General features: G+C 36.4%; 1 protein-coding gene across 1 annotated transcript in view; it reads left to right on the top strand.

Moving 5' to 3' along the window:
• The window catches only part of PLCZ1 (phospholipase C, zeta 1), a gene marked incomplete at both ends in the record, with an annotated part of 32,812 nt that extends 11,108 nt beyond the window's left edge, over positions 1-21,704 (top strand). Inside the window, 5 exons of the mRNA XM_009581801.1 lie at positions 2,068-2,224; positions 3,874-3,990; positions 16,668-16,840; positions 19,926-20,058; positions 21,555-21,704. Of these exons, the coding sequence (XP_009580096.1) occupies positions 2,068-2,224; positions 3,874-3,990; positions 16,668-16,840; positions 19,926-20,058; positions 21,555-21,704 (730 nt within the window). The remainder of the gene's footprint in view (positions 1-2,067; positions 2,225-3,873; positions 3,991-16,667; positions 16,841-19,925; positions 20,059-21,554) is intronic.
• Positions 21,705-24,907: the final 3,203 nt, after the last annotated feature.

Here is a 24,907-nt window from a genome sequence, read left to right as displayed (position 1 = left end):
TTTCCGCAGTCCACCAGTCTATCATGGAAATTTTGAAAAGTTCCCATTCCCCTATTTTCTTCTGTTCTGGATTTATATGTGAAATTAGGTGTAGAGTTCTGGTTGCGCTAAAACCTTTTTAAGCACTTATGATAGAAAAGGTATTTATACATTTATCACATAGAGACTTAACATTAAATACTCTTTCTAAAAGAGAGTGTAAAAATCGGATGTAATTTTCTTTTCAATAGTCAAATTAAACTTACTAATTTTTCTAACCAAATAGTAATTCTCTGCCATGGAAATCTGTTGCTCCATCAGGGTTCAAACTGCTTTGTTCAAGTTTTTTCAGCAGGCAGGAAGCACCCAGCATCCAGTCACTTTTGCACATCATGCTCTGATTATCTGAATGCTGATAGACTGGCAATGCTCCTCAGAGCTCAATGTTTTTGCTCTGGGGGCAGAGCAGTGTTTTTGCCCTGCTCTCAGGGCAGTGTTTCTTCCTCTGTGTTTCTTTTCTTTAAGTGATTGAAGGTCCAGATCTTTGCTTCTTTTTCTTTCCATCTGATATAGAGAGATAGTAAGGAAAAATTCTGAGAAAGATGGAGTCCTCTTTGTTCAGGGAAGGCCAAATTTCCAGATAATAGGGTCACATATATTTGTAACATTATGTTACAGACCAGAACATATACCACATACATCTTGATCAACAGCAGCAACAACAGATGTTTGGTCGTGTTTCACAGGCAGAAGAGAAAATGGTTTCTGGGGTCCCACTCTATCAGAGAGGGAGTATTTATTCTGACTTTCACTCTCTTGCTCTATTGGAGGGTGGGAGAGCATTTGAATCCACACCCAAGATATACCCTAGTTAGGCTGTTGGCTTTGGCTGTGTTACTGCCTTCCACATCCAGAGAGTTGCATTACTCAGGAGTTCTGTGCCAGTAGACTCCTATTGCTCCTCATGGGACATAGCCCCAGAATAGTTAATGCACTTGAACTTTGCATAGTTTAAGAGCCATGAGCAGGCAATCCCTATTATTTTGTCAGATGAGAATTTGCCTTCAAAAGCTTTAATGGAATGTAAACATTATTAGTAGCATCAGCTCTTTGCTGACTACTAACACTGATTAGCTTACAAGTTCATGCTAACTAAAATGAAGAGGTCACATGTAGTACCTCAGTTTGAGAGCTCAGACCCTGGTAAAATTTCAGTTGCTTCAATACACAGCAGCCTTTGCTTTTGCTTGCTTTGGCAGTGGAGCAAGACTAAACAAAGACTTTGGCCAAAGAACTTTTCATCTTAATTAAGAAGAACAGAATTTTCCTAACTTCAGAGCAATGCTTGGAGGAATATACCTATGATTGATTTGCTTGACACAGTAAAATATTCTTCTGTTATTCTACATTTTGTAGCTGAGTTTGTGCTATTGATGTATAGATTCTCCTGCTCTTTTTTTTTTTCTCCAAGTACTTCCTACCAGTATACCTTTCCTAGTACTTTATCTATTTAAGAATATAAAGTTGAACATGTATTTTAAATAAGTAATGTTAAGAGCTTGATTTGCTTGACACAGTAAAATATTCTTCTGTTATTCTACATTTTGTAGCTGAGTTTGTGCTATTGATGTATAGATTCTCCTGCTCTTTTTTTTTTTTCTCCAAGTACTTCCTACCAGTATACCTTTCCTAGTACTTTATCTATTTAAGAATATAAAGTTGGACATGTATTTTAAATAAGTTAAGAGCCATGAAAAATTATGTTAATTTACATACTAATCTCAGAAACAGGGAAATGATAAAGCTGTCTAACAGAACACTGTGCTAGGAAGCATTGGAAACATCTCTCCATTCACCCTACAATTCCTTTGATGAACATAGAGACAATAACCTTAATTGTCTCTGACTGGATCAACTCTCACTATCAAAAGTCATATCTTAAGCTCAAATATTCATTAATTGTGACACATTTTCCCATGCTTTATTAATCCAAAATTATAGTTTCTTCTGAATTGTTAATAATAATAATGAAATATATGTTATTGTGGTTTTTTTTATTCTTCCATTATTTTATATTATGATTATTAGCTGAAGAAGACAAAAATTGCCATTGCGTTATCGGACCTTGTGATTTATACCAAATCTGAGAGATTTGTGAGCTTTGAGCATTCCCTAGCTAATCAGAAGTGCTATGAAAATAATTCAATTGGAGAGGTTCGAGCACGAAAATTTGTAAAACATTCAGGTAATTTCTTTTGGTTTAATCAGATAAAAGTTGCAATGTTGCTATGGTTCACTGCTTAGGCATTGGAAGGGCTAAAACTTTATGAAACACATACTGCCCAATTTTATTTGGTTGTTTTTATAACATTGTTTTAGAAATATCTTGTCATTTGCACTGCATTTTTATATTTCAGTTGGTTTTGTGAGGAACATCATTGAAACTCAGCTTTGTTTTAATTTCCTGTAGTTTTATAAGAACAAATATTAACATAGTTTACAAAATGTATGAATCCATTGTTTTCTGCATCAAATAATTTAAAAGTTACAGTCAATACTTGAAAATATGTGGAATAGATTTCACCCCCCCATGTATGGTCTGTAGTACTCACTGCAGTTGGGCATGCAGTACCCCTGGCTTTGATGATAACTGCAGGTAAGAGAATCTGCATTGATGGAATGAATAAACCCCATAGCAGGCAGTTTGCTCCATTGGACCAGATCTTTCATACCAGCCAAGTTGGATTATTCAAAACTCATTCTGTGTTGGAGCGTCTCCATTTGGTGCAGCGAATACAGTGCAGCCTCTGCTGTTTTAACTCCAGCTGTCTGCCAAAAGCCTTAAGGGAGTGTTAAGAACAGAGATAAATGACCATGAGAATGAAGTCTGCCACAGGCCCATTCATTCAGGGCCAGCCCGGCTGCCATCCACCACATTGTGGAGATGGTTCAATGGTTGGTTAGGTGAATGGTGCTGAACGGCATCAAAACAAGTAGGCTTTTGCCAGCCATCCATAGTCAGAGTCCTCTCTAGCAACTGTCTTGCTAGCCCATCTACCAACCTAGTGAACATAAAAGTAGTTCTATTAAAAAAAAAAAGGGGGCGGAGAGAGGCTGGAAAGGATCAGAGTGATGATCCTGGAAATGTAAAGCTTTCTGTTTAATTACTAAACAGAAATAGTGTAGATAGAAGCCATTTGAAGTTTTCCACATCTGTTTAGTTTATGCCTTTGTGGGAGGGAACACTACTAGGAAGAAGAAAATCAACTCACTTGAATAGTTAACATCTTCTGAAGATTATAAAGGAACCAATTAAGTGTTTTTTAGAAATGCGCTGTTCACTCCTCTTGAGATTACTCGGTCATTTTATTTAAACCTCAAACCAGCAATCAAGCTAAGATCATCATGGGATGATTTTTTTTCCTATTGAACTATAAAAGAATAAGTGGGCTTTTTGATCAATTTCCTGTTTTGTGTCTTTCCAATTTTCTGTGAGAACACAGTGGGCTTTAGTACAAAAATCATATATTTACCTAACAAAGAGGTGAAGAAACAGAATATTTCCATGAAGGAATGATTCTTGGTTATTGAACCTTTAACAAAAGGCAGCACTATAGACAGAAATAGTATTGCATTCAAGTATACACAAAATACTATCACATTTTAAGGTTTTAAAATAGGATTTCAGCCATATCTCAGAGTGGTCCATATACTAATGTTAACATATATAGAAATGTCCTAAAATATAAATGCATTGATATGATATACTCATCGCGTAAAATAAATAAATAAATTGCTGGATCAGATTATTATATTTTTATTATTATCTGTTCAAATAGGATCTCTTTATTAATAAAGTTTTTCTTACCCAGGTTTTATCATTCTGTTTTTCAGCTAAAGAGTTTGTTTCACATACTTCAAGATTCATTACAAGAATCTACCCCAAAGGAACAAGAACGACCTCTTCAAATTATAATCCTCAAGAGTTCTGGAATGTGGGGTGTCAAATGGGTAAGTACGTTTGCAGAGACTGTTGCATTCCAGGCTTTGCAGAGACTATACAGATACAAGAGCTTTTCCTTCCTGTAGTATCTTTTGTGTTGTATAAGTTACATATTTTCCCTCAGTGGCATCACTTTCATTTTGTGTTATCTAACCTTCTCCTTCAGTCTACATATCCTAGTAATTTTACATCCTGGAATCCAGGAATTCTGATATAGAATAACTAAGGGGAATATTCTTTTAATCTATTTACTTTTGTAATTAGTTAAATTAGGCCTTAACTAATTATAAATATAACTTTCTGTTAAATAGCTGTATCTTATCCCAAATATCCCAATTTATCATAATTCATTAATTCCTTTAAACTACCTTTTTTTTTCATTGAATAAGAAAAACACTAGTAAGAACAATACAACATTTTTAAGTTTTGAACCTTATTTTGTATTACTCCTAGCCCTAATACTAAACAAAACATGATTTTATGTTATGAAATAGTGTAGCAAAAACACATATAAAAACAACTTTCAACAACTAAACCAGAATTTTCTTCTTTTTCTTCATATATGATCTCCTTTTTTGTTAGTAATTCTATGGTATTTATCTGTGGGTGTCTGTAAGGAGAGTCTAAATGATAATTTATATTTTACTGCCTGTCCGTTTGGGCTGAAATTATTATGTTAACTATGTTACCTTAGGTTTTGAGGTAAAAGTGAGTGTGCTATGCATTCAGCATTGTACTGTCAAAAAAAAACCCTGTGATATACCTTTCAAGAAAATGAAAATAGATTACGTTCTTTTGCATGTTGTATTAATCAAATTCCATAACCTCCATGCTTATTTGTCAGCTGTGGCTAAGGTATAAATAGAGAATGTTTATAAGAGAAAATGGGTACAGTACCTTCTTCTTCTTCTTTTTCTTTTTCCTTCTTTTTTTCCTTTTTTCTCTTTCTTATTATTTATCATTTTTTAAAAAAAAAATCTTTTTCAGCTGAGGTCTAGCAGTCTTTATAGCTACGTTGTAGTTAGCAAGGGAATAGAAGCAGCTGCCTGTTCAGCTAAAGATGGGAATTGTTGGAATGCAATTGTATTTGCTTTTTCATAAGGTTGCCCTATAGCATTGAATTAGAAGAGGTGATGGAAAGATATATATGTATGATTTAGAAATCTTTACACAGCAATGGAAGCCTCATCTGAAGGATCTGTGAATTTTCAATGGTTTTGTGTGACTGGAGTGGCACAGATGCAGGAGATGTGGGCACAACAATTAATATCGGTGCCAAGAATTCCCAGATTATGATATGCTACTGCAAAGAAGCACTCAAATGCTCCTGATCAGCAGAATACTCAGGTACAGCTGGGAGCTGCTGAGAGTGTCCAGTTACTGTATAGATGCAAAGTAAGTTTAGCATCTCAGTTTCCAATACAAAGCGTATTATTTCCCTGAGCAATGAAATAACAATAACTTCTGTTTCTCTTCATTTCAAGTTAGTTTTTGATTTGAAATTGTTAAAAATAAGCATGACTTTTCTACTCAGCAGGCTTTGAAAAACCTCTCACCTGTAAGCACTTTCCCCTTTTTAATGGCTTTAGAGGCATTCTTGCCTTTATTTTTTTTGTTCTTCTTTGTTTAAAAGATTCTCAGTTACAGAATATTTTTCTATGCCAGTCTGCCACACCTTCTTCAGCCTTAGGTAAAGTAGAGAACAATATTTTTTGCATCTACATATATATTCTGTCTTTTATTCTGATTCTGTACTAAGGCAACCTGAGGGAGACTGTGGGATGAGCAGGGCAGTTTGCCATAGGCTTACAGTTCTGAGAGGTGAAAGGTATGGTCTCACCTCGTTATACTACAATACACACTTATACAGAGATGGGCACAAATTTAACTTTGCCTGTAGGGCCCTGGAGCTTATGTGCACCCTTGCTCCAGGCTTCCTTTTTCACTTGTTTCCTTTCTCAGCTCCCAAAATATTTTCTGTTTCAAGTTACCTTCTCAGAAATGTTTTTAACAGTGTGCTATTTCCAATCAATCATGCACATACATATTATTTATTGTTTAACCCCCTAATGTATCCCCAGCTACTCTCCTACAGTTATAGGACTTAGAAGGAGCATCATGCCTCAGCTTTCACTGAGAGATTGCTGTTCCCACATCTGTGGCCCTGACCGCAAGGGGTGGAGGACATCCCCAAGCCTAAATTTCTTACTATTTCCTGTCCCTACCCCGAGCTATGCCATGCTGTCAGTGCCACACGTTTAGGTAACGTGAGAAACAATGACTAGAGAGATTGTGTGAATTTGGCCACACAATGCTGGATGTTCTGTGAAAGAACTGAAATGTACTCAGACCCCCCATAATTCTCTCATTGTTACAAATTCTGCTTCTCATCCTGACTGTTATATTGAGGTATAGTTTTACAGCTACAGTAGGAGTAAAAAAATTACTAGTTAGTTTGAATTTTTGTGTCTGTGTCATTATAAATGTTTATTTATAGTACAGATTTGGAGTTGGGCTAGGCTATTGCTGGAAGTATCTCACCATTACCACACCATTTGAAATTGGTTTGATTATATTCTGTCCTTGTGGTTGATCCTCACTTAGCTTGATGTCATGCTATTGCTGGATTATTTACCTGAGGTGGTGCACTCTTTGTATAGTATCTACATTGCTGTTAAAAACTAGTAAGTTTGTTCCATGCTTGGAGGAAGCACTGGCTAGAGATCCTTAATTTAGGATTGCATTAATCTCTCAGGCTTATCATACTGCAGTTTACAAGTTTTCTTTCTAGCCTGTAAATCTCCACAGTGATCTCTGCAAAGAATATCCATTTGTCAGGTCTCAAACAGGACTGAAGTCTTTCAAAATGACTACATTGACTGTTGACTCAGAGTATACTTTAATGAAAAGTCATTCTAAACATTAGTATACAAAACATATGATCTTTGCTCTATAGGGGCTTTGGGTCCCTTCCTGGAAGAATTAAAAATATGCAGGAAGTGGTTAGATCTGCCTCTTGGTCACATAATTTGCATCTTCATTTAAAAAAAACATTTTTCTCATGGGAATAGGCTGATCATAAGCAATTCTCCACATATACTATTTCCAAGCCATGTCAGATCTATTTTTGGTTCCCTAATCTGTTTTAGATAATGGTTTGGCAGGAATCTAACTGCAGTTTTCAATGCAATTCCCAAAGCTCCACTCAGTGAATCTTCTGCTGATGTCTTTCCATTCATTTAACACAGATTTTTAAATTTTTGTGTCTGTCCTGTGTCCATGTAGCCCGCATACCCTCCCTGTCTCCCTGCCATTGCACTCTGCATCCCATGCACAGAATGGATGGGATTGGATCCATCCACAGAATGGATCCCTCCAGATCCCTTCTACACTTTCCTAAAACTGTTCACGGGACTCACAGATTTCTCCTACGTCACCTCTTCCTCTTCCTCAGCTCCTTTCACCTTCCCCACACCTGCTAGCTTACCCTTCTCACTTACCTTTAAGTTCCTCTAACATGCATAACTGTTCTAGCTGGGCAAAGAAAATATACTAGGTTTTGTTCAAACCTACACATAATACTCCCTGCCAGGCCTCTGGATCATGTAAATGATGAGAGTTGAGTTATTCCTTCACTTGTCTTAGTGATAGACCCAAAACAATGCTCTCTTCTGTACCTTGCCAGCAATTTCCTCCAAATTGTTTGGAACATATTAACTCAGAGCAGCCTGGCACTCAGCTAAAGCAGGATGAAATGGTCCAACAGGCTCAGGATTTGTTGGGGTTGAGGACGAGAATTATGTAATTGTGTAAACCTAATTTCCAGAGGAAGGCAAGTTAAAAACCACAGTAAAAAGTAGAGAGTTTCCACAAAATCGCTTTGGGATATCACTGTGCACTCAGAGTCCATTCTCTGAAAACTGAGACTCATAAGAACAGGATAGGTTTTGCGAACAAAGAGGTCTTATGGAGAAAAATAGCTACAATAACTTTTTATAGTCTGGGAAAATTAGTATGCCTCCTGCATACAATTGCAGTGTGGCACTGGAAAGAACTGGTTTGGCGTATCCATATCTCCTTTTTATTTAGTAAATAAAATGGACTGTAAAGATTTATGCAGGGGAAGAAAATTCATGACAGTTATTTAAATAAAGAGATATCAGTAGTATTATATTGACTGAGAAAAACAGAGCAAAAAAAAAACCAAACCAAAGGAAAATCTCAATGAAAATAAAAATAGGAAGACTTAAATACCTTTTGAATACGTCCTTTGCATGCAATAGAAAACACTATCCATGTATGAAAACAATCCACAGGAATGACCAGAACATGTCATAAGTTATATGAGAAAGCTATGGTATGGCAGGTACAGAATTTTGTTTTAGAAGAGGCTATATAGAGCATAATGTTTTCTGGAGCACTCATAAACTTTTATATGTTACGGTGAAGGTTCCACTACTTGTATGATGGATTTTTTTCTTATTGTAGGTTTTGTTTTGGCCTGTGACATCGAAATGCAGCTTGGCAATTTTGTCATATCTGTTTTGTGCTAAATCTTGTGTGCTATAATATGACAAAAACATGCATAAAAAGATGAGTGATAAAGAGTTCTTTAACTAGTTCTGTTTTTAACCTCTGAAGCTACCTAGGGAAAAAAACCCCACTTATTTAAATCTTGGTATGCCTCACCTGTGCAACTTAAAATGACTGTCAAATCTGACCTTGCTTGGGTTCTGAGTGAGCGAAAACTTAAAGAAGAGGCAGACTTTGGAAAGCCTCATAAAGAAAAAGAAGGCACAGGGTCACTGTGACATTGAGGTCACAATTTACTTTGGAATTTTTGGTTGTTGTATGTTTTCTGTGAAACTATTTTCCTTTCTCATTGGACAAATGGCAAAACTGGAGACAACAGGACTGATTTTTCCCCCCCCCTCTAAATAAACAGATTATGTTTGATCATGGGAAGTTTAGACATTCTCACAATCTTACTGAACACTATACATTTTAGAATATGTGACGAAGTGTCAAATTTAGTAAAGGAATTTATGAAATAATGAAATTGAATTTAAGGAACAACATAAGCTCTTCTATTAAAAGATGGTAGAATACTATTTTTTCTTATAGATTTAATTAGTTTTTCAGCATGATAATTTTATACTCTTGGTTATTATTTTTACTGGATTTTTTTTTATAACACGGCAAAAGTGTAAAGCAAGCATTTTCTATAACATGGCTTTTTTCAACAGCTAACGCGACATCTGAAACAGACTGAGAATATTCATTGCATTATAGCTTTGAATTGTTGTTGCTTGAATTTCTAGTGAAATTTGTGAAGTGACATGCTTTAGTGCTTTTATTTTTATGCCTGGTTAGGTTCTTCGTAGTATACGTTGTTGCAGTTAGATACTAAATGAGTACTCTTAATCTAGCATTGTGATCCTTAAAACCTTGCAGATGACTTAACTCTAAACATTGCCTATGACATGGAAAAGACAGATATATCACAACATTTCATCTTTGTTCATTCTGCATCTAAAAGCCTAATAGTCTCCAGCCATTAAACAGAGCTTCAGCTATCTTTCCAAAATGGGCTCCAGATTTTGTCCCAAACTAAAACACCTCTTCTGCTCAAAGGCAGGGGATGAGTCTGACATGTCATACACCTCATGGCAAAAACACAGCAGACTGTTCTGTACAGCTATCCTTCCAGTCTAGAGCTCATTCTTTGTTTGGGCTTGCTGTGGCCTTATCCCACACCTGACTCATGAAGAATGTGCTATAAGAAAGACAGGAAATATTTCCTGCTAGCTCCCAAGCCAAGCAATGCCCTGGGAGAATGAAATGAGAAGTCATAGAAAAGTATCTCTTGGTTGGCCACTCCCTCTTTTTGAGGTTTCAAGGACAGGACTAGTCGTCATAGGTCAACTGGAGAAAAGGTGCAGGGGTCAATGCCTATATTATTACTGTCTTCCTAATATGGTTTTAACAGTCCAAAAATTCATCTTTAGGAAGTGAAAACTAGATCTTGCACAACTGACATAAATCTTACCGAATACTGTTGAATAGCGTGTTATGGAAAGATAATACTAAGATGCCAAAGAAGTGTGTTTATTATTAACAAAGTCATGTAGTTGGAAAAAAATCCACAGCTGTATTGGCCACATGGCCATCATGGTTTATGGAACCCCAAAAAAGGGTTGCTTCACCTCTTACTGTTGCTCCCACAAGTCCCCATCCCAATGGGACAGCTATTAGAATTGCAGACTCCAGGGATGTGATTAATCTCATACTTCAAGTATGGACCTATTTTTGGTTACGTTGTCCCTTAAACTTCATTGATTAGATCCTCACTAGCTGTAGTGGGGCAGCTAACTCATGTGTAGACATCCACAAGTTAGGTGGGACATTATCACCCTGATATAGGAAGCTACCTAAATACACTCACCTTTCTTTTGGAGTGACCCCAAGGGCTGGGAGGAGTTTTGAATAAAGGTTTCCTGTTTCTCTTGCAGGAACGTCTCTAACTGCCAGGTTTATGACAAAGGGTGTTGGGCTACTCTGGAGCCTGCTTGTTTTTAGGCAGGTTTTTTTTGCGTGTGTAATAGACACTGGAATTTCACTTAAAGGCAAAGAGACAGAAATTTCATTTTATCGTTAATTTTTCCAGCTATCTTCACTAAATGCACAACTGCAGACAACTAATAGAATACTAAATAATTTATCTGAACTCTAGTCAATTTTAAAGAAAGACAGAAATAATTGCAGGGACACAATTGTCTCTGAACTCCTTGCTGACCTTGTTCTAAAATCTGTGTTAGAGACCCAGACTAAAACAGGAAAGGGAAGCTGATAATATACACTGGTCTGCCAAGATGCACAAGGCAAACAAATTTTAAAATTATTTTGGAAAAGTATCTGTTTCAGGTGTGAAATAAGTGAAATGACAACCAAAAGATGCTCAGACTTACACTGAAGTGTAACTTTCAAACTTGCACATTAATTAGATAGCAAAAATCAATTTAGATTTTAGATTTGATAGTTTATCAGAAATGCTTTAGGTACTTTTCTCATGAGAACCTCACAAAAGAAGATCCCTAATTGAAACCAGTTGCAGATACACTTGGACAGTGGATGATTTTTAACCACCTGACATCTTTTTTTCCAGTAGAGCTACTTGTAATTAGGTAGGAACAATGTCAGCAATTATGAATATTAGAATGACTGAATTCTTAACATTTCTAATGACAGTGTCTTTAGAGCAACAGTATTGAATTGGCCCAAAAACAATAAGGACAGACTGACTGCACACACTGAGCATGATGTGTCATACAGTTATGCATGTTAGTTCTCAGAAGAGTAGTCCCTCTTACTATGGCAGAATACTTCATGTTGTAAGTCATTCATAAATTAAGTTTCTGTAGAATAAGAACATCCATTTCAAAATTTGTCAGTGACAAGCAAAGCCAGAAATTATAATTAAGCTTAAAATTTGGACTCTGAATAGCTAAAGCCCCATTTTATTCTGTAAAGAGGGGAAAAAAATACATACAGTTTGACCAAATTTTTTTGTCAGAAAAAGAGATGAGAGACAGTTTGTATGCCAAAATTTATACCAACCAGTTAAGTCTTCTGTGTGTTGTAAGGGAACAATCACTCTATACTTTTTTTTTTTCCTAGTAGACATAAGTCCTTGTTCATAAAGTTTGGATGGGATCTCACCTATTCACTGGCTTGGCAAGAGGGCTAAAACTGCATGAAGATTTAAAAAACTCATAAAGCCCAGGGCAAAGGGGATGCTGAGGACACTTAAAAGACTGACTTTGGACAGTATGTCCACAAACCTGAATTAATAAGCACCCAGAGATGGCAATGGGGATCAGAGTGACATGTCAAGACAGGACCAGAACAGCAAGTAATGCTCAGGCTCAGAGCAGCCTGAGGAGGCTGCTGTAATTTGGCAGAGAGTCTTAATTATGCTGGAAGTCTTTCTAGTTTCTCAGATAGACCCAGATGAAAAAGGTGTTTAAAAACCACTGTGTTACATCATTTTTCCAGGTTACATGTTCTGAGCACTTGGTGATAGAGCCCATTATCTTCCTTATATCTGCTGTTAGTGAGAAGGATTTACAGGGTACTATAGCATGCATTGGATTTCTTTTATGCAAACTCCATCAGACTGCGTATTAAATTGAATAATATTTTCAATATACTAAAAGGGAAATATTATTTGTACTTGAGGATATTGTGGTAGTTAATGTTTGCACAGGGCTTAGAAGTTAGTGTTATATCTATCATTCACGTGATGAAGGTAGTATTACATTTTAGTTTGATAGAATTTGTTTACTAATGATAAGAGATTCTCCTGCTGTGTATGCTGCTTCTGTTAAATGAATGTTTGCTTCCTGGTATATGTAACAGGTGACAATTTGTCATCATGTTACAGTTTATCCTCCTTCAGATGTCTTTAGTTGGTTTCAGTGTAATCTGATGACTGAATATCCTCCCTTTCCATCCACATTTTGAGTCAACTCATACTCAGTTATCACGCCTTTATTCAGGCTGTGGATGAAATTTTTTAAAAGCCACCTACATCCCTTTGAAAAAAAGTAATGTGGACTACCGAATCAGGTAAGGACTTCTGAAAATATTTCTGTAAATTTGGGCAGTGACGGATTGGGTGCAGCTGTGACCTGCATGTGAGAGGAAAGTTAACAGATAGTCAACGCCCAACTGGGAGTGCTAATGTGGAATGAATGCAGTGTCTTCAAATCCACTCACAAAGATCATCTCGTAACCAATGACAAAATATGCCAGATCATTAGGGTACGGTCCTGTTTTCATAGCATTTCCCAGTCTGTGTGGAATTCAGTTCAATTTTTGGATATCTAAGGCACAGAAGATGCGTTGCATTCATTATGAGCAGCCTATTTTAAGAACAGAGACAATTGGAAAGAGCTGAGAGGATGGCAACAAGACTGATCAAAAGGTCGGAAGTGTGATCTATTATATCTCTTTAGACTCAAATGAGTGAAGTAAATCATGGAAATAGGAACATTGGCAATGAGTGCTTTTTGCATATGATATTTGTGGAGACTGCATAAAATTCAGACATTTTGAGGTGGATTTTAAATGGCATAAAATGCAATTAAGTAACTCATTTCAAAGAAAATTGGTGACAAATGTGTGCTTATCCATTTTAAAATCTTCCCTTTTAAATGCAGATAATATATTACGACCCTATGGTTTAATATAGCTTATAGAACCAGGAAGCAAAGAATAAAAAATAAAAAATGACAATTTAAAAGTCCCAATAGGAATATTAATTGAGAGGCAGCATCACAGACAAAAGACATGCAGTTTTCCTCAGCTGCCTTCAAGTCATAGTCACTTAGAAATCTAAGAATCCCAGTGCTCATTTTGGTTTTCAAAAACTTGTGCTTTCAGTCTAAAAATCAATTGTGTCTTGAATGGTAGTGCTTATGGAAGGTGATGTATTTGAATACTTAAATTGTGGTTAGTTCTGCAATTAGTTGTGGGACTAACTGCAGTTAACTGCTTGTGATACAGAGTTTTGGGATGAAATACACCCTTTGTATTCCTCTGTGCATTATGGATTGTTTCATCTGTTTGGAGCTAGGCTATTTCCTAACTTGCATTTGCTATATGAAGTTATTTACATCCAGGGCCAACAGGGACAGCCATGGCAGCTTCGGTATGTTGCAAGAAGACTTAAGTATTAAATATGGTGATCTGAAGGAGATTTGGCCTCATGGTTCCAGGAAGACTTGGATCCATTTTTGATGCAGGAATCACACTGAGGAATTCCTTTGCTCAGGTTGTCCTCCAAGCCCACGTTTTGCTCTGCTGTTTTGATTTTGATGCCAATACTAAAAGGCTTAATGGAGGGACTGAGAAGAAAGTTTAACTCACACAGTGCTAAACTTCAGGTGCCTGTACTTTCCTATGAAAACCATATGTTAAGATTACGTACTGTTCAGATGGTTTCATAGTAAGCACATTTGGGCCTCTTTCCAAAAGAAACCAGCAGTTTAAAGCTCTCTTTGTACATGCATTAAACTTCTACTGTTTCATAAAACAACACTACAAAGCATGTTATTGACAGTTCTGTTCTTGAATTCAGCAAAACTAAGATGGAACATTGGGTAGAAATTCAGTCTTCCTTGCAGAAAGATGTTGCTAAGACCACACTGCTAGACAATGGAAAACATAGGTTTTAATTTATGAACTTTGCCATTTCTCAAGAAGTGTAAGAGTTATAACTGCATCTGATTAAAAAGAAAAGCTGTGCATCAACAGTACACTGTAAAGCATTGTCCTAGGAGGCCACAAGCAGCTATGAACCTTGCAAACAGTTGTAGTAGAGGTATGCATCTCAGAGAGTATAATACAAAATTTCACGTTCACTTATCTTAATGGGATTACATCTTGCAATACCAGGAACTCAGTCGGTAAATTAAAACTACTGTTTAGTGTGTTTTTAACTTATTCTAAGGTAAAGTTAAATAAAGTAAAAATATAGTGTTGGTGTTTGAAGATATCAACCCATAATAACATCGCCCTTTACTTGTGTCGCAAAAGTAATTTTCCTAATATGATAAAATGTAAAGTATTCTCCTTTGCTTGTTTCTGTTTCAGATTTTCCTGTTTAGTAGCCTATGAAGCTTGGCAAATTTAGCAACATTCTCATTATGTGCAATCATGTAATTTGCTTCATCATGAGGAAACTGCTATTTGAAGCTATGACTGTTCGATTTGCCTAATTTCAGTTACACTTTTTAAACCACATATTCTGAAATGTGGTTTCAGAACCATTTCTGAATATTCAGATTAGGAATTACCTAGGAATTACCTATGGACTGAGAGATCTTGGGTTATCTGTAGATCATGTCAGGACCTAGGCTTCAAAGGGCCTCTGGGATGCAGCTCTGTAGCATTCATTGCACTGCTTGAATCAATGTATTAAGATACAACAAGGGTCATATAGCACCACATTTGGGTCTGTTTCTGGATGATGTGTTGAGTCATAAAAAATAAATTATGAACCACTGCCAAAACTATACCAAGAGAATACTTACCCTCTTTAGAAAAGACAGTGGTGTGCAATGGGCAATATGAACTTTTTAAAGTTTAATTTCTGTTGTCAAAAGTAAAATAAGCTTAAAGTTCCTTTGCATACTGACACAGAATCTATACCTGCATCTACATTAGTATTTAGTTTAAAGCAGGAGTGCATCTTGTGTTTTGTTGTTGTTGGTTTTGGTTTTTTTGTTTGTCTGGGTTTATTTTTAGGCAAGGTTCCCAATTGTTCCTACTTACTGCATGTTGGTTCCTGTTGCAGAGCAATCTTAGCTAACACAAATGGGATTCCTTTCAGACGAAACAGAGGATGCACTCTGGGAGCACTTGATGTATTCCAGCCATTAATTGGTATTGAGGTCATGGGACCAGGCTAGAGCTCTTCTGAAGTAACCCACCGAAAACATACGTAGTGCAAACATTAGGTCCGTAGTACCAGCTGCTTCACTCTACAGATCCTATTTGTGTCATTTACTACAGAATTTTTTTAAAGGATCATCAAAGCAGTGAAGAATCAAATATTTTTTGCAGTGAAACAGATCCAAATTTCTTGCATTTTCCACATGAGATAAGGATTTCTGAATTCTGCCAAGTGTTCATTCAATACATTTATATTATCTCATAGGAACATGTAATAAGGTCCTCTTCCTGAATTATTATAAGGAGTCACTTGTACTGCATAAAGTCTTAATTTTTTTTCCTACCAAGCCATCAAGTAAATGACTTTTTATCATTTTCTATTTAACACATGTCATGTTATCACTTCACTGTTTGACTTGTGCATTTTCTATTTTGAATGTGACAGGAATCTCCAATGTACTGGAATAGGGGAAAATTTCATTAAACAGGTCTATTTCAATGTTGGCTTTATCTCATGAATTATAATATCCTGTTGATGAGAAGTGTGTTATTTTATTATTGCTGTTGCAGCAAACCAAAAATGTTTTGAGCTGCCAAGGAAAGGAGAATCTGTCAGGTGTATATTAACAATAAACACCAGTACTGGAGGATTAAACTTGAAGAGAGTTTGCTCCCATAAATTTAAGAACACTTTTAAAATCGCTTCTACTTCTATAAACTTATATGTATTTGCACTGAATATTCTAACTCTGAACTAAAGCTTCTTGATCTTCTGGATGACATGCTTTTGTGACAAATTCTGCATCATAATAATATATTACAATCCTATGTTTTTGTCTTCTGCACCAGAACTTTGTAAGCAGGTTCAGGGTGCAGGGTCTTGCAGCTGTAGAGAAACCTGTATGTGAATTTAGTCCTTATGGAGAAAAAATATCTCTCATTTAATATTCTCCAAGGTCTAATTTAGAAAGAAAGGGGAAAACACACAATACACTGCAGTGTAAAAAAGATCTATAGGGTAATTTTTAAAACGTGGTGCAGTTCTAAATAGTGCACTTCTTTTGCACATTAATCATTCATTATTGTATACAGGATCTTACATATGAGTTCAAAGACATACATATTTTAATCTCATTTGCTTTTGGTTTTACTGTTATTGTCAGAGAGTTGTTTTATAAAATGGTATCAACTCCAATTCACTAAAATCAATATTTATTTAATTTTGTAGTGGCCTTAAACTTCCAGACATCGGGAGTACAAATGGAATTGCAAAATGGAAAATTCCTAGACAATGGTGGTTGTGGTTATATTCTGAAACCAGAATTCTTGAGAAATCGCAATTCAACATTTACCCCACACAATGTGGGAAGATACAGTAAACCAATGTCTCTGTCAATAAGGGTAAGCTTAGTCAATTCTTGGTTTGTTCCATAAAATGTGAAAACAAACATTATGTAGTTCAGACCTATTTGTTATCTATTATTGGTTTCTCATTTTATCCCCATTCCTGGTTGTTGGGAAGTTTAATATTGTTTTTTTAACAACATGTTAAAACTCTTATATAGTATCTACTGCTGCTTGGACAGTTTCCCATCTGTAGTTCACTTACGTTTGTCAAAAATATGTAGGTGTTCAGAAGTTATAAGAGTTTGTAGAAATACATGATTTTTCACAGTTTGTGTACAGAAATATAAATATAACTTACACTGTGCCACAAGTGTATCTGACAAAGGGACTTGTCAGTTACAGTTGTGGGGACTGAACTCTGAAAACTCAGAAATCGAATGTGCAATTTTGGTGTTATTTTCTTTAAGTGTTCGTAATACCACATACACTATTATAATGCTAATTGACAAATGGAAATGTTTAAAGATACGATAGGAAGCTTTATGCTTCTTTTAAGTTTCATCATCTTCCCGTGCATACATAAAAGAATATTTATCATCCTAAGATGATATAAATAAGTGTAAAAAGGGGGATGAATCAATAAGCCTTTAAATTATTTCTACTTCTCTCAAATTAAAATCTGATTTACTTAAAAATATTAGAAATACATGTCATTTAAAAATAATGGGTTAGAAAAACCCTTCTTTTGAGGTCAAGTAGATGTTTTATAATTGTTCACTAGTTAGAAAACTACCTTTTCCCAATGAAAAAGTGCTATTTCTGATTACACAGTACAATACTTGCATAAATATTATTTAATTAGCATAAAATTAGTGTATAATTGCTATTTTGTTTCTTTCAGAGAAATAAATAGTGGCGATAAAACATTAGCTAATAACAATTATAAAATACTTACATAATGCATGCACCTAATCAAGAACATTTTAGTGTCCTAACAGTGAGCATACCAATTATGAATAGACATTACTGGATTTCAAGCTGATTTCAAGCACCCATGCATATACATCAGTTATTTTAGCCCTTATTTGTATAAAGCTGGAGTTAATTAAGATGAGGAAAAATCCCCAATTGTAATGCAGGAGACAGACAAAATCATTGACAATGGGGAAGAAATGTCTGAATTTGGAAGAAGTTGGAAAAAGAGAAAGGCAGCTTTTTAGACTGAGGACGTAGGCTGAGATGACAGACTGGGTAGTGCAGAATACAAAGAAGCAATCCCACCAGCTGAGGGACTGTAGTGTGCAGAGAACCCCATTCATCAAGTCGGCAGCAAACAACAGGAAATGGTGGTTGAAGACAAAAAGTCAGGAGCAGGAGACAAAGGAAGAAGTTGCTGCTAAAGAAGAGTTACTAACTTGATGAATGGAGAAATTACTTAAGAGGGCAAAGATATAAAACACCTAGGGGTCAAATCTTTCAGACTGACTGTGAATGAATGAATGAAGAGAAGAACATAAATGAACACAAAAATCACCCAGAGTCCAATTTTACTGAATTCAATACCCTTCTTAACCTGGTGTGCCACAATTCCTATCAACAAGAAGCCTATAACCTTTGAAGCAGAAATACAAATATTCAAAGTGTTTCATATGGAAACTTCTGAGCCTACGATGTTATTTACCACTCTCTCTGTACACCTGCTTCACCTTGGGTCTCAAAAATTGATTGGATTTACAGATTTGGGTCATAGTGTGCTAAAAACAACTCACTCTTTTCCCACCCTGTGGGAGACTTAGACTGCTTCTAGCAATGGGGTAAGAGTGGGAAATAGGACTTGGCCAATGTGGCTGAATTTTTGTCATGACGTTTGGGGCATGTCAAAGAACCTCCCCTGGTTCTAAGTGGGCAGTTCATCAGTGCTTGCATCTTGCAAAGCTTTCCAGTGAAGGTAGTAGCTATATTCTAGTAAGAAAGTGGACAGCATCAGGGTTTGCTAAGCTACTGCTCTTCAATGTTTCAGGCTAGAACTTTACCCGGAGCAACGTGTTACAGAAAATACCTAAGCAAAAGGTGGAATTTGTGGGGTTTGTTTTTTTGGGGGGTTGACAGGGGAATAAGAATCTGTATCATGAGTTTTGATGCTTAGTCCTGAGATCTGGATCATAAGAGTCATATTTTTCACCTAGGCTTGCAGACTTGTATTATCTCTCTTGATACATTCCATACATTGATCTCTAAAAAGCAGATTACTGTACAGATGGTTATTATCTCCTAGGTGTCCTGAAATATGGATAGAAAGCAGACAAAATTGTGATGTTCATAAATGCTTTCTTAGGCTGGGTGCCAGATTACAGGGCAGTCTGAGGCAAAATTTCCAGGTAGCTAACTAAATTAAGGAGAAAAACATCAGAGAGCCTACTAAATGCAGAGTTTTTGTGTGTTACTGTGAAAGAGAAGGAACACAAGTGAGACACTCTGCTACATACCCTGTAACACAATGCTGATGTCACTGTGGGTGTTAACGCTGGTCCACTAGACACAGCTTTCACAGAAATTCACGACCTTGATCTCAGAAAATGCAAAAATTATGGGACTGATTCCTCCAACATTATTATTTTGCATGGTAACCAAATATAATTTTTATGGCTAGTTATTGAATAAAAAAGCTTAAATCTGAAAATAATTATTTAAAGCATGATATCAGATTTTTTTTCTTTTTTTATGAAACACTGGAACAGGTTGCCCAGAGACATGGTAGATGCCCTATGCCTGGAAATGTCCAAGGTCAGGTTGGACACGGCTCTGAGCAACCTGATCTAGTTGAAGATGTCCCTGCTTATTTCAGGAGGGTTGGACTAGATGACCTTTAAAGGTCCCTTCCAACCCAAAGTATTCTATGATTCTATGATTCTATGATTCTATTATTCTATGAAATTAACCAAGTATTAAATTAAGTAGGAAGCATCATATTCTTAATTTCATTGTGTTTAATGTGTATTTTTATAACAGTTTATGGCTGGTATATTCTTCTTATAGTAGTTTCTTATAGAACAGTTTTTGCTACTATGGCTACTATATGGCTACTATGTAAAGTTCATTCTTACAGTTATTTCAATATATTACAACTTTAATTTTCCAGCTCATCTGTGGTCATCAGTTACCACCCAGTAACCTGTCGAAGACCAACAAAGCTGACCCTTTAGTGCAGATAGAAATTTACGGTGTGCCAGAAGATCAAGCAAAAAAAAAATCTAGTGTTATAAAAAGCAATGGTGAGCATCAGTCTTATTCTCTTGACTGTGAACAAAACTCAATAATATTTCATAAGGAATTGCCATTTTTCCATCCCAATAAGCTGTTGTGTACTTACAGAGACTGCAATTATTTCTCTCTAGACTAGGATCTTCTGGCACAAAAATCTGTAGCAGAAGTTCATGCTACGTGCCATTTTTGTAGACTAGTAGGTTAAGAAAGCATGAACTCTCTTCGTGGCACTCTCCTGAAGGAAGATGGAATGCATTGTCCTTACTCACTGTTGTGGGCTCACCCAGGAGAGTATCTAGCCCCACCTAGCTCCTTGCTCAGTCTCCCCCAGCGGGATGGAGGAGAGAGTTGGAAGGGCAAAAGTGAGAAAACTTGGGTTGAGATAAAGACAGTTTAATAGGTAATGCAAAAGCTGTGTGTGCAAACAAAGCAAAACACGGAATTAATTCACCACTTCCCATTGGCAGGCAGATGTTTAGCCATTTCCAACCCAAAACATAGCACTATATGTGTTGATATGAAGAAAATGAACCCTATCCTAGCCAATCCCAGTACACTAATCGGTAAATTTAAAGGCATTTTTCCTGAAGAAATTTCTGTGACATCATCACTTAGCTCATATGAAGTTTCTAGTAGGACTAGTCCCTTAATTGCTTGACAGGTGAAGCGTGTACTCTTTGTAGTTGTCTTCAAGCACTCCCTTACCTTTATCATATAGATCTTCTCGATGTCTCAGATTAAAGGTTCCCTGTGATCTCCCTTCTTCTATGCCTCTGTCTCATATTTTTCCTTTTTCCTTTTTGTAAATGGCTGCTGTTTTAAATCAGCCCCTGAATTCTCTTTCTCTCTGTATGAACATTGCTCAAGACAAAGCACCCCCCTCCTGTTCCACATCCTCTTTTTGGATTTTTAGTCAAGTGATTGCTTTACTACCTTAATTTCTTTAGCTCCTGCCTCATTTCCAGCACTGTAAAAGGAGAAACTTTGGCAAAAACATGAAACTGGTATGGCTATAGGAAAATCTGAGTTGAGCAGAGGTTCTTAACCTGGCTATCACTGTCCCATTTTGCTCTCTTCTAAGAGATGACACCAACTTTCTTAGGCTTTTGATTTACAGTATTATGTAGCTAATACATGACAAATTCTTAGAAGGGTCTGGCCTGCATACTGTAGGCAAGTCCCAAGCTCTCTCTGCTTCATTCTGAGAGCTTCCCTCTGACAGTTTTAACTCCATAATCTATACAAAAGACGTGACCTATGTATCATTGCAGTCAGGGGGAAATCTCATCATTTACTTAAATGGGCACAGAAATCTAGGGAAAAGAGATTTACCAGTTCAGACTAGTGATAGCAGATACTCAGATAGTGAGATACTCAGACTACTCAGACTAGACTACTACTGCTAGACTACTCAGATACTCAGACTAGTGATAGCAGATATTCAGATATTAAGTAGAATAAATGAAATAGTATTTTGATACTGTGTATTTTCTCTTTTCATTAGCTTTGAACCCTAGATGGGATGAAACTTTCTCTTTTACTGTCCAAGTTCCAGAACTGGCATTGATACGCTTCTGTGTGGAAGATGAGATATCTTTGGTTGCAAATGAATTCCTTGGTCAATACACTTTACCACTGCTGAGCTTGAGTAAAGGTAATATTTTTGTGAGCCAAGTATAACAGCTCAGAAAAATCTACAACATTCCAGGCTTTTATCATTACTGTGGTATTGATAGAGTACAGCATTATGTTTATTTCCTAAAGGAGAATTGTGTAACCATAGGTAAAAATTGCACTCTGATTTTTTAAGTCGTCGTAGTCTCTGACTGCAAATCCACGGTGTAGAAATCAAAATAATATTAATGACAGTTAATTTTTTCTACTGCAGTATTCCATTCTAGATAAAAACTGCTCAGACAGTATTTTAACTCATTATAATAGGAAATAGGAAGGGAGATTAGTCAGAACTAGTACAAAGGCAACAGTTTTGTGCATTTTCTGCTCAGTTAGGCTCAAAACCTAATACAAGCCAAATTAAAACAAAACAAAACAAACCCCAAAACTTCAGGTAACCTATCTGCAACTTTTCAGAGTGGAAAACAAACAATATAAGTTAAGCAAAATATTTATAGTATTTTTCTTGGTAGTGTTTCTTTTATTGTACCAGTATAGCTTCTGGAATCCTACATGATTAATAGTCTGCACATAAAGAGCAGACACAGAAGTCAGTAGGCCAAGGAGAGAGGTTTATGTAAAATGGTTGTTTACTATATTGAATTTCCAAAGCTACTTCTGACAAAACAACCGATTTTTATTAGTGAATGAAGTTGTGAAGACAAAACATTGGAGCTGGCAATAGACATTCTGCCTTTTTTACTAAGCTTAACAGGATTTTTAATGGCTTTTTCTTTCCAGGTTCTGAAGTCATAAAGCTGTTTGTGATTCTTAATTGAGGTTGAGGAGTTACACAAGAACAAAGACATTACTCTTAAAGCACACTTGCTTTTCTCCAACATAAATTTTTACACTAATCACCTTTTACTTTCCTTTTTTTTTTGTGTACTTCAGGATAATGAAAAAAAAAAAACCCTGCCAACTCACACGCCTGAGACAAATTTAAATAGCAGACACTAAAGCTTACATATGCTTGTAAACCCACCAATTTGGGCTGCTTTTTTTTTTTTTTGGTATAATTTTTAAGTGTGTCTCTAATGTGCCTGTATAATTAATTTTGGTCACAAATGGGGGATTCATATTTTGGAAAAGTAAGTGTATGCAGATTCTACAGGAAGGATTTTGAGTGGGGTAATTCAAAATGCTAGGAAATGAGTATAGGTACAAAAACTGTAAACACTGCCAAACAAATTGCCCCAGCCCCCACTTAACACAATGTAAAAATATGTAAGATGTCATCAAGATGCCCAGAGAAATAAATAAAATGCTTCTAACAGATGAACTGACAGATAATTTCAAAATTTATTGCAATGCTCAACATTGAGACCTCTGGATTCCAGGTCTGGAACCATGGTTTTGCTTTAGGTACCTAAGCTCCCTAAATAGTGACAGGGGAAAATAATGTGTCTTACAGAAGGAGTCACAACAGTCTAGATTTCTTAGGAAAGAACTGTCTAAACCATGCTAAAGAGTGAGTTAGGATTTAAATCTTACTCTTCACAGCTCCAACTGCTTTAATCTGCACTACAGGATTGTCCCTCCTTCCCTAGGATTCATATCCCTGAGGTGTCCCCTGAGGGCAAGTTGCTTCCAAAAGCTGAGCAGTGCTTACATCTTTTTTTTTCTTTGACAGGCAGTGGGACAAAGTTGTGCCATTGCCACCCTCCCCTGCATTTTCTCTTGGAAGGGTTCAAATATATATCATCACTGCCTTCCTTTCCCCAGCAGCAGCCTCCCAACTCACCTGTAGATTACACTGGGGAAGAATGCTAGCTGCCAACCTGTAGCAGTATTTGATTTTTCATGCAGTGATTAAGTAGGTATACTCGGAAGGGCTGAAAGTGAGAATAATTCTCTAGCTGAGTGGTTAAAGGCAAGAGGAGGAGGGTCCTGGGTTACAGTCCCTGTCCCAATGAGTCTGCCATGTAGAATACTAATCATAGAATCATACAATCATTTAGGCTAGCAAAAACCTTTAAGATCATCAAGTCCAACTGTTAACCTAGCACTGTCAAGCCCACCACTAAACCATATTCCTAAGCACCACATCTACACATCTTTTAAATACCTCCATGGATGGTGACTCAACACTTCTCTGGGCAGCCTATTCTAATGCTTGATAACTCTTTCGGTGAAGAAATTTTTCCTAATATCCAATCTAAACCTCCCCTGGTGCAACTTGAGGTCATTTCCTCTTGCAGTAATACAGGACAGGAATTCAATTATTATTGCTGTTATCACTGGATCAATGAATAGTTAATTATTTCATACAAATTGGAACAATCTCAATAAAAAAGAAGTTTTACACTTTGTAGAATATTCTGTAGGTAGGGGTTAGAACACAGTCTTTAGAAATGAGTCTTAGTCCTTGAAGTGTATCTTTGGAAATAAACCAAGTCCTCCACATACTGTGTGCATGCTCTAAAAGTTGATCTCAAATGCATATTGCCTGGACTCAGCTTTAATATCTGCTGTCCAGAAGCTGAACCTTAGATGCCAGGTGAACTCTCATGTCGTGTAAAAGAATCAAGAAAATCCAAACCCAAATAAATGAGGGTCCCAAAGACTACACACACATCCAGACACACCTAAAGAAGGATTTTCAAAACTGCAGTTCTGAACGTAGATGCTTATTCATAACAGATACTTACTGAAATAATTGCATTTTTATATATATAGATAAACCACAGAACTTTTTTTTAATCAAAAGTGACATTGTTTATTATTATTGAATAATGGACATTTACAGTCATATAAAGAAATACAAGTTTGGGGTTTTGGAGAGGGGATTGTTTTGTTTTTTGAGCAGGTAAGTTAATTAATTTTGAAGTTGAGAACTATAGCTTCTCCAAATGCTTCAACAACTAGATGAATATGTAGTTTCTGAGGCATGTCTTACCTCTGGTATTGGGAATCACTCATGTAAAAGGACATCCTTAACAGACTTAAGATGTCGTGGTAGAAGATCTTACACTACACATTTTTTCTGCCTCAGCTGGACAGTGCTTTACTGCTGCAACACCATTCTTCTCTAAGGCACTATCACTGTTGATTCACAAGTTATTTAATTTGCTATCAGAACAATGCATGCAGTGCATAACATCTTTGGATGTTAAAAAGTATGCTTCCCCCATGTTTAAATATCACCACCTTTGACAACATCCTTCTCTCTAAACTGGAGAG

The sequence above is a fragment of the Fulmarus glacialis genome, unplaced genomic scaffold (genome assembly GCF_000690835.1).
Source record: "Fulmarus glacialis isolate BGI_N327 unplaced genomic scaffold, ASM69083v1 scaffold44587, whole genome shotgun sequence".
NCBI lineage: Eukaryota > Metazoa > Chordata > Aves > Procellariiformes > Procellariidae > Fulmarus > Fulmarus glacialis.
Note: the sequence above shows the minus strand (reverse complement) of the source record. Positions and strands in the feature narration are given on the sequence as shown.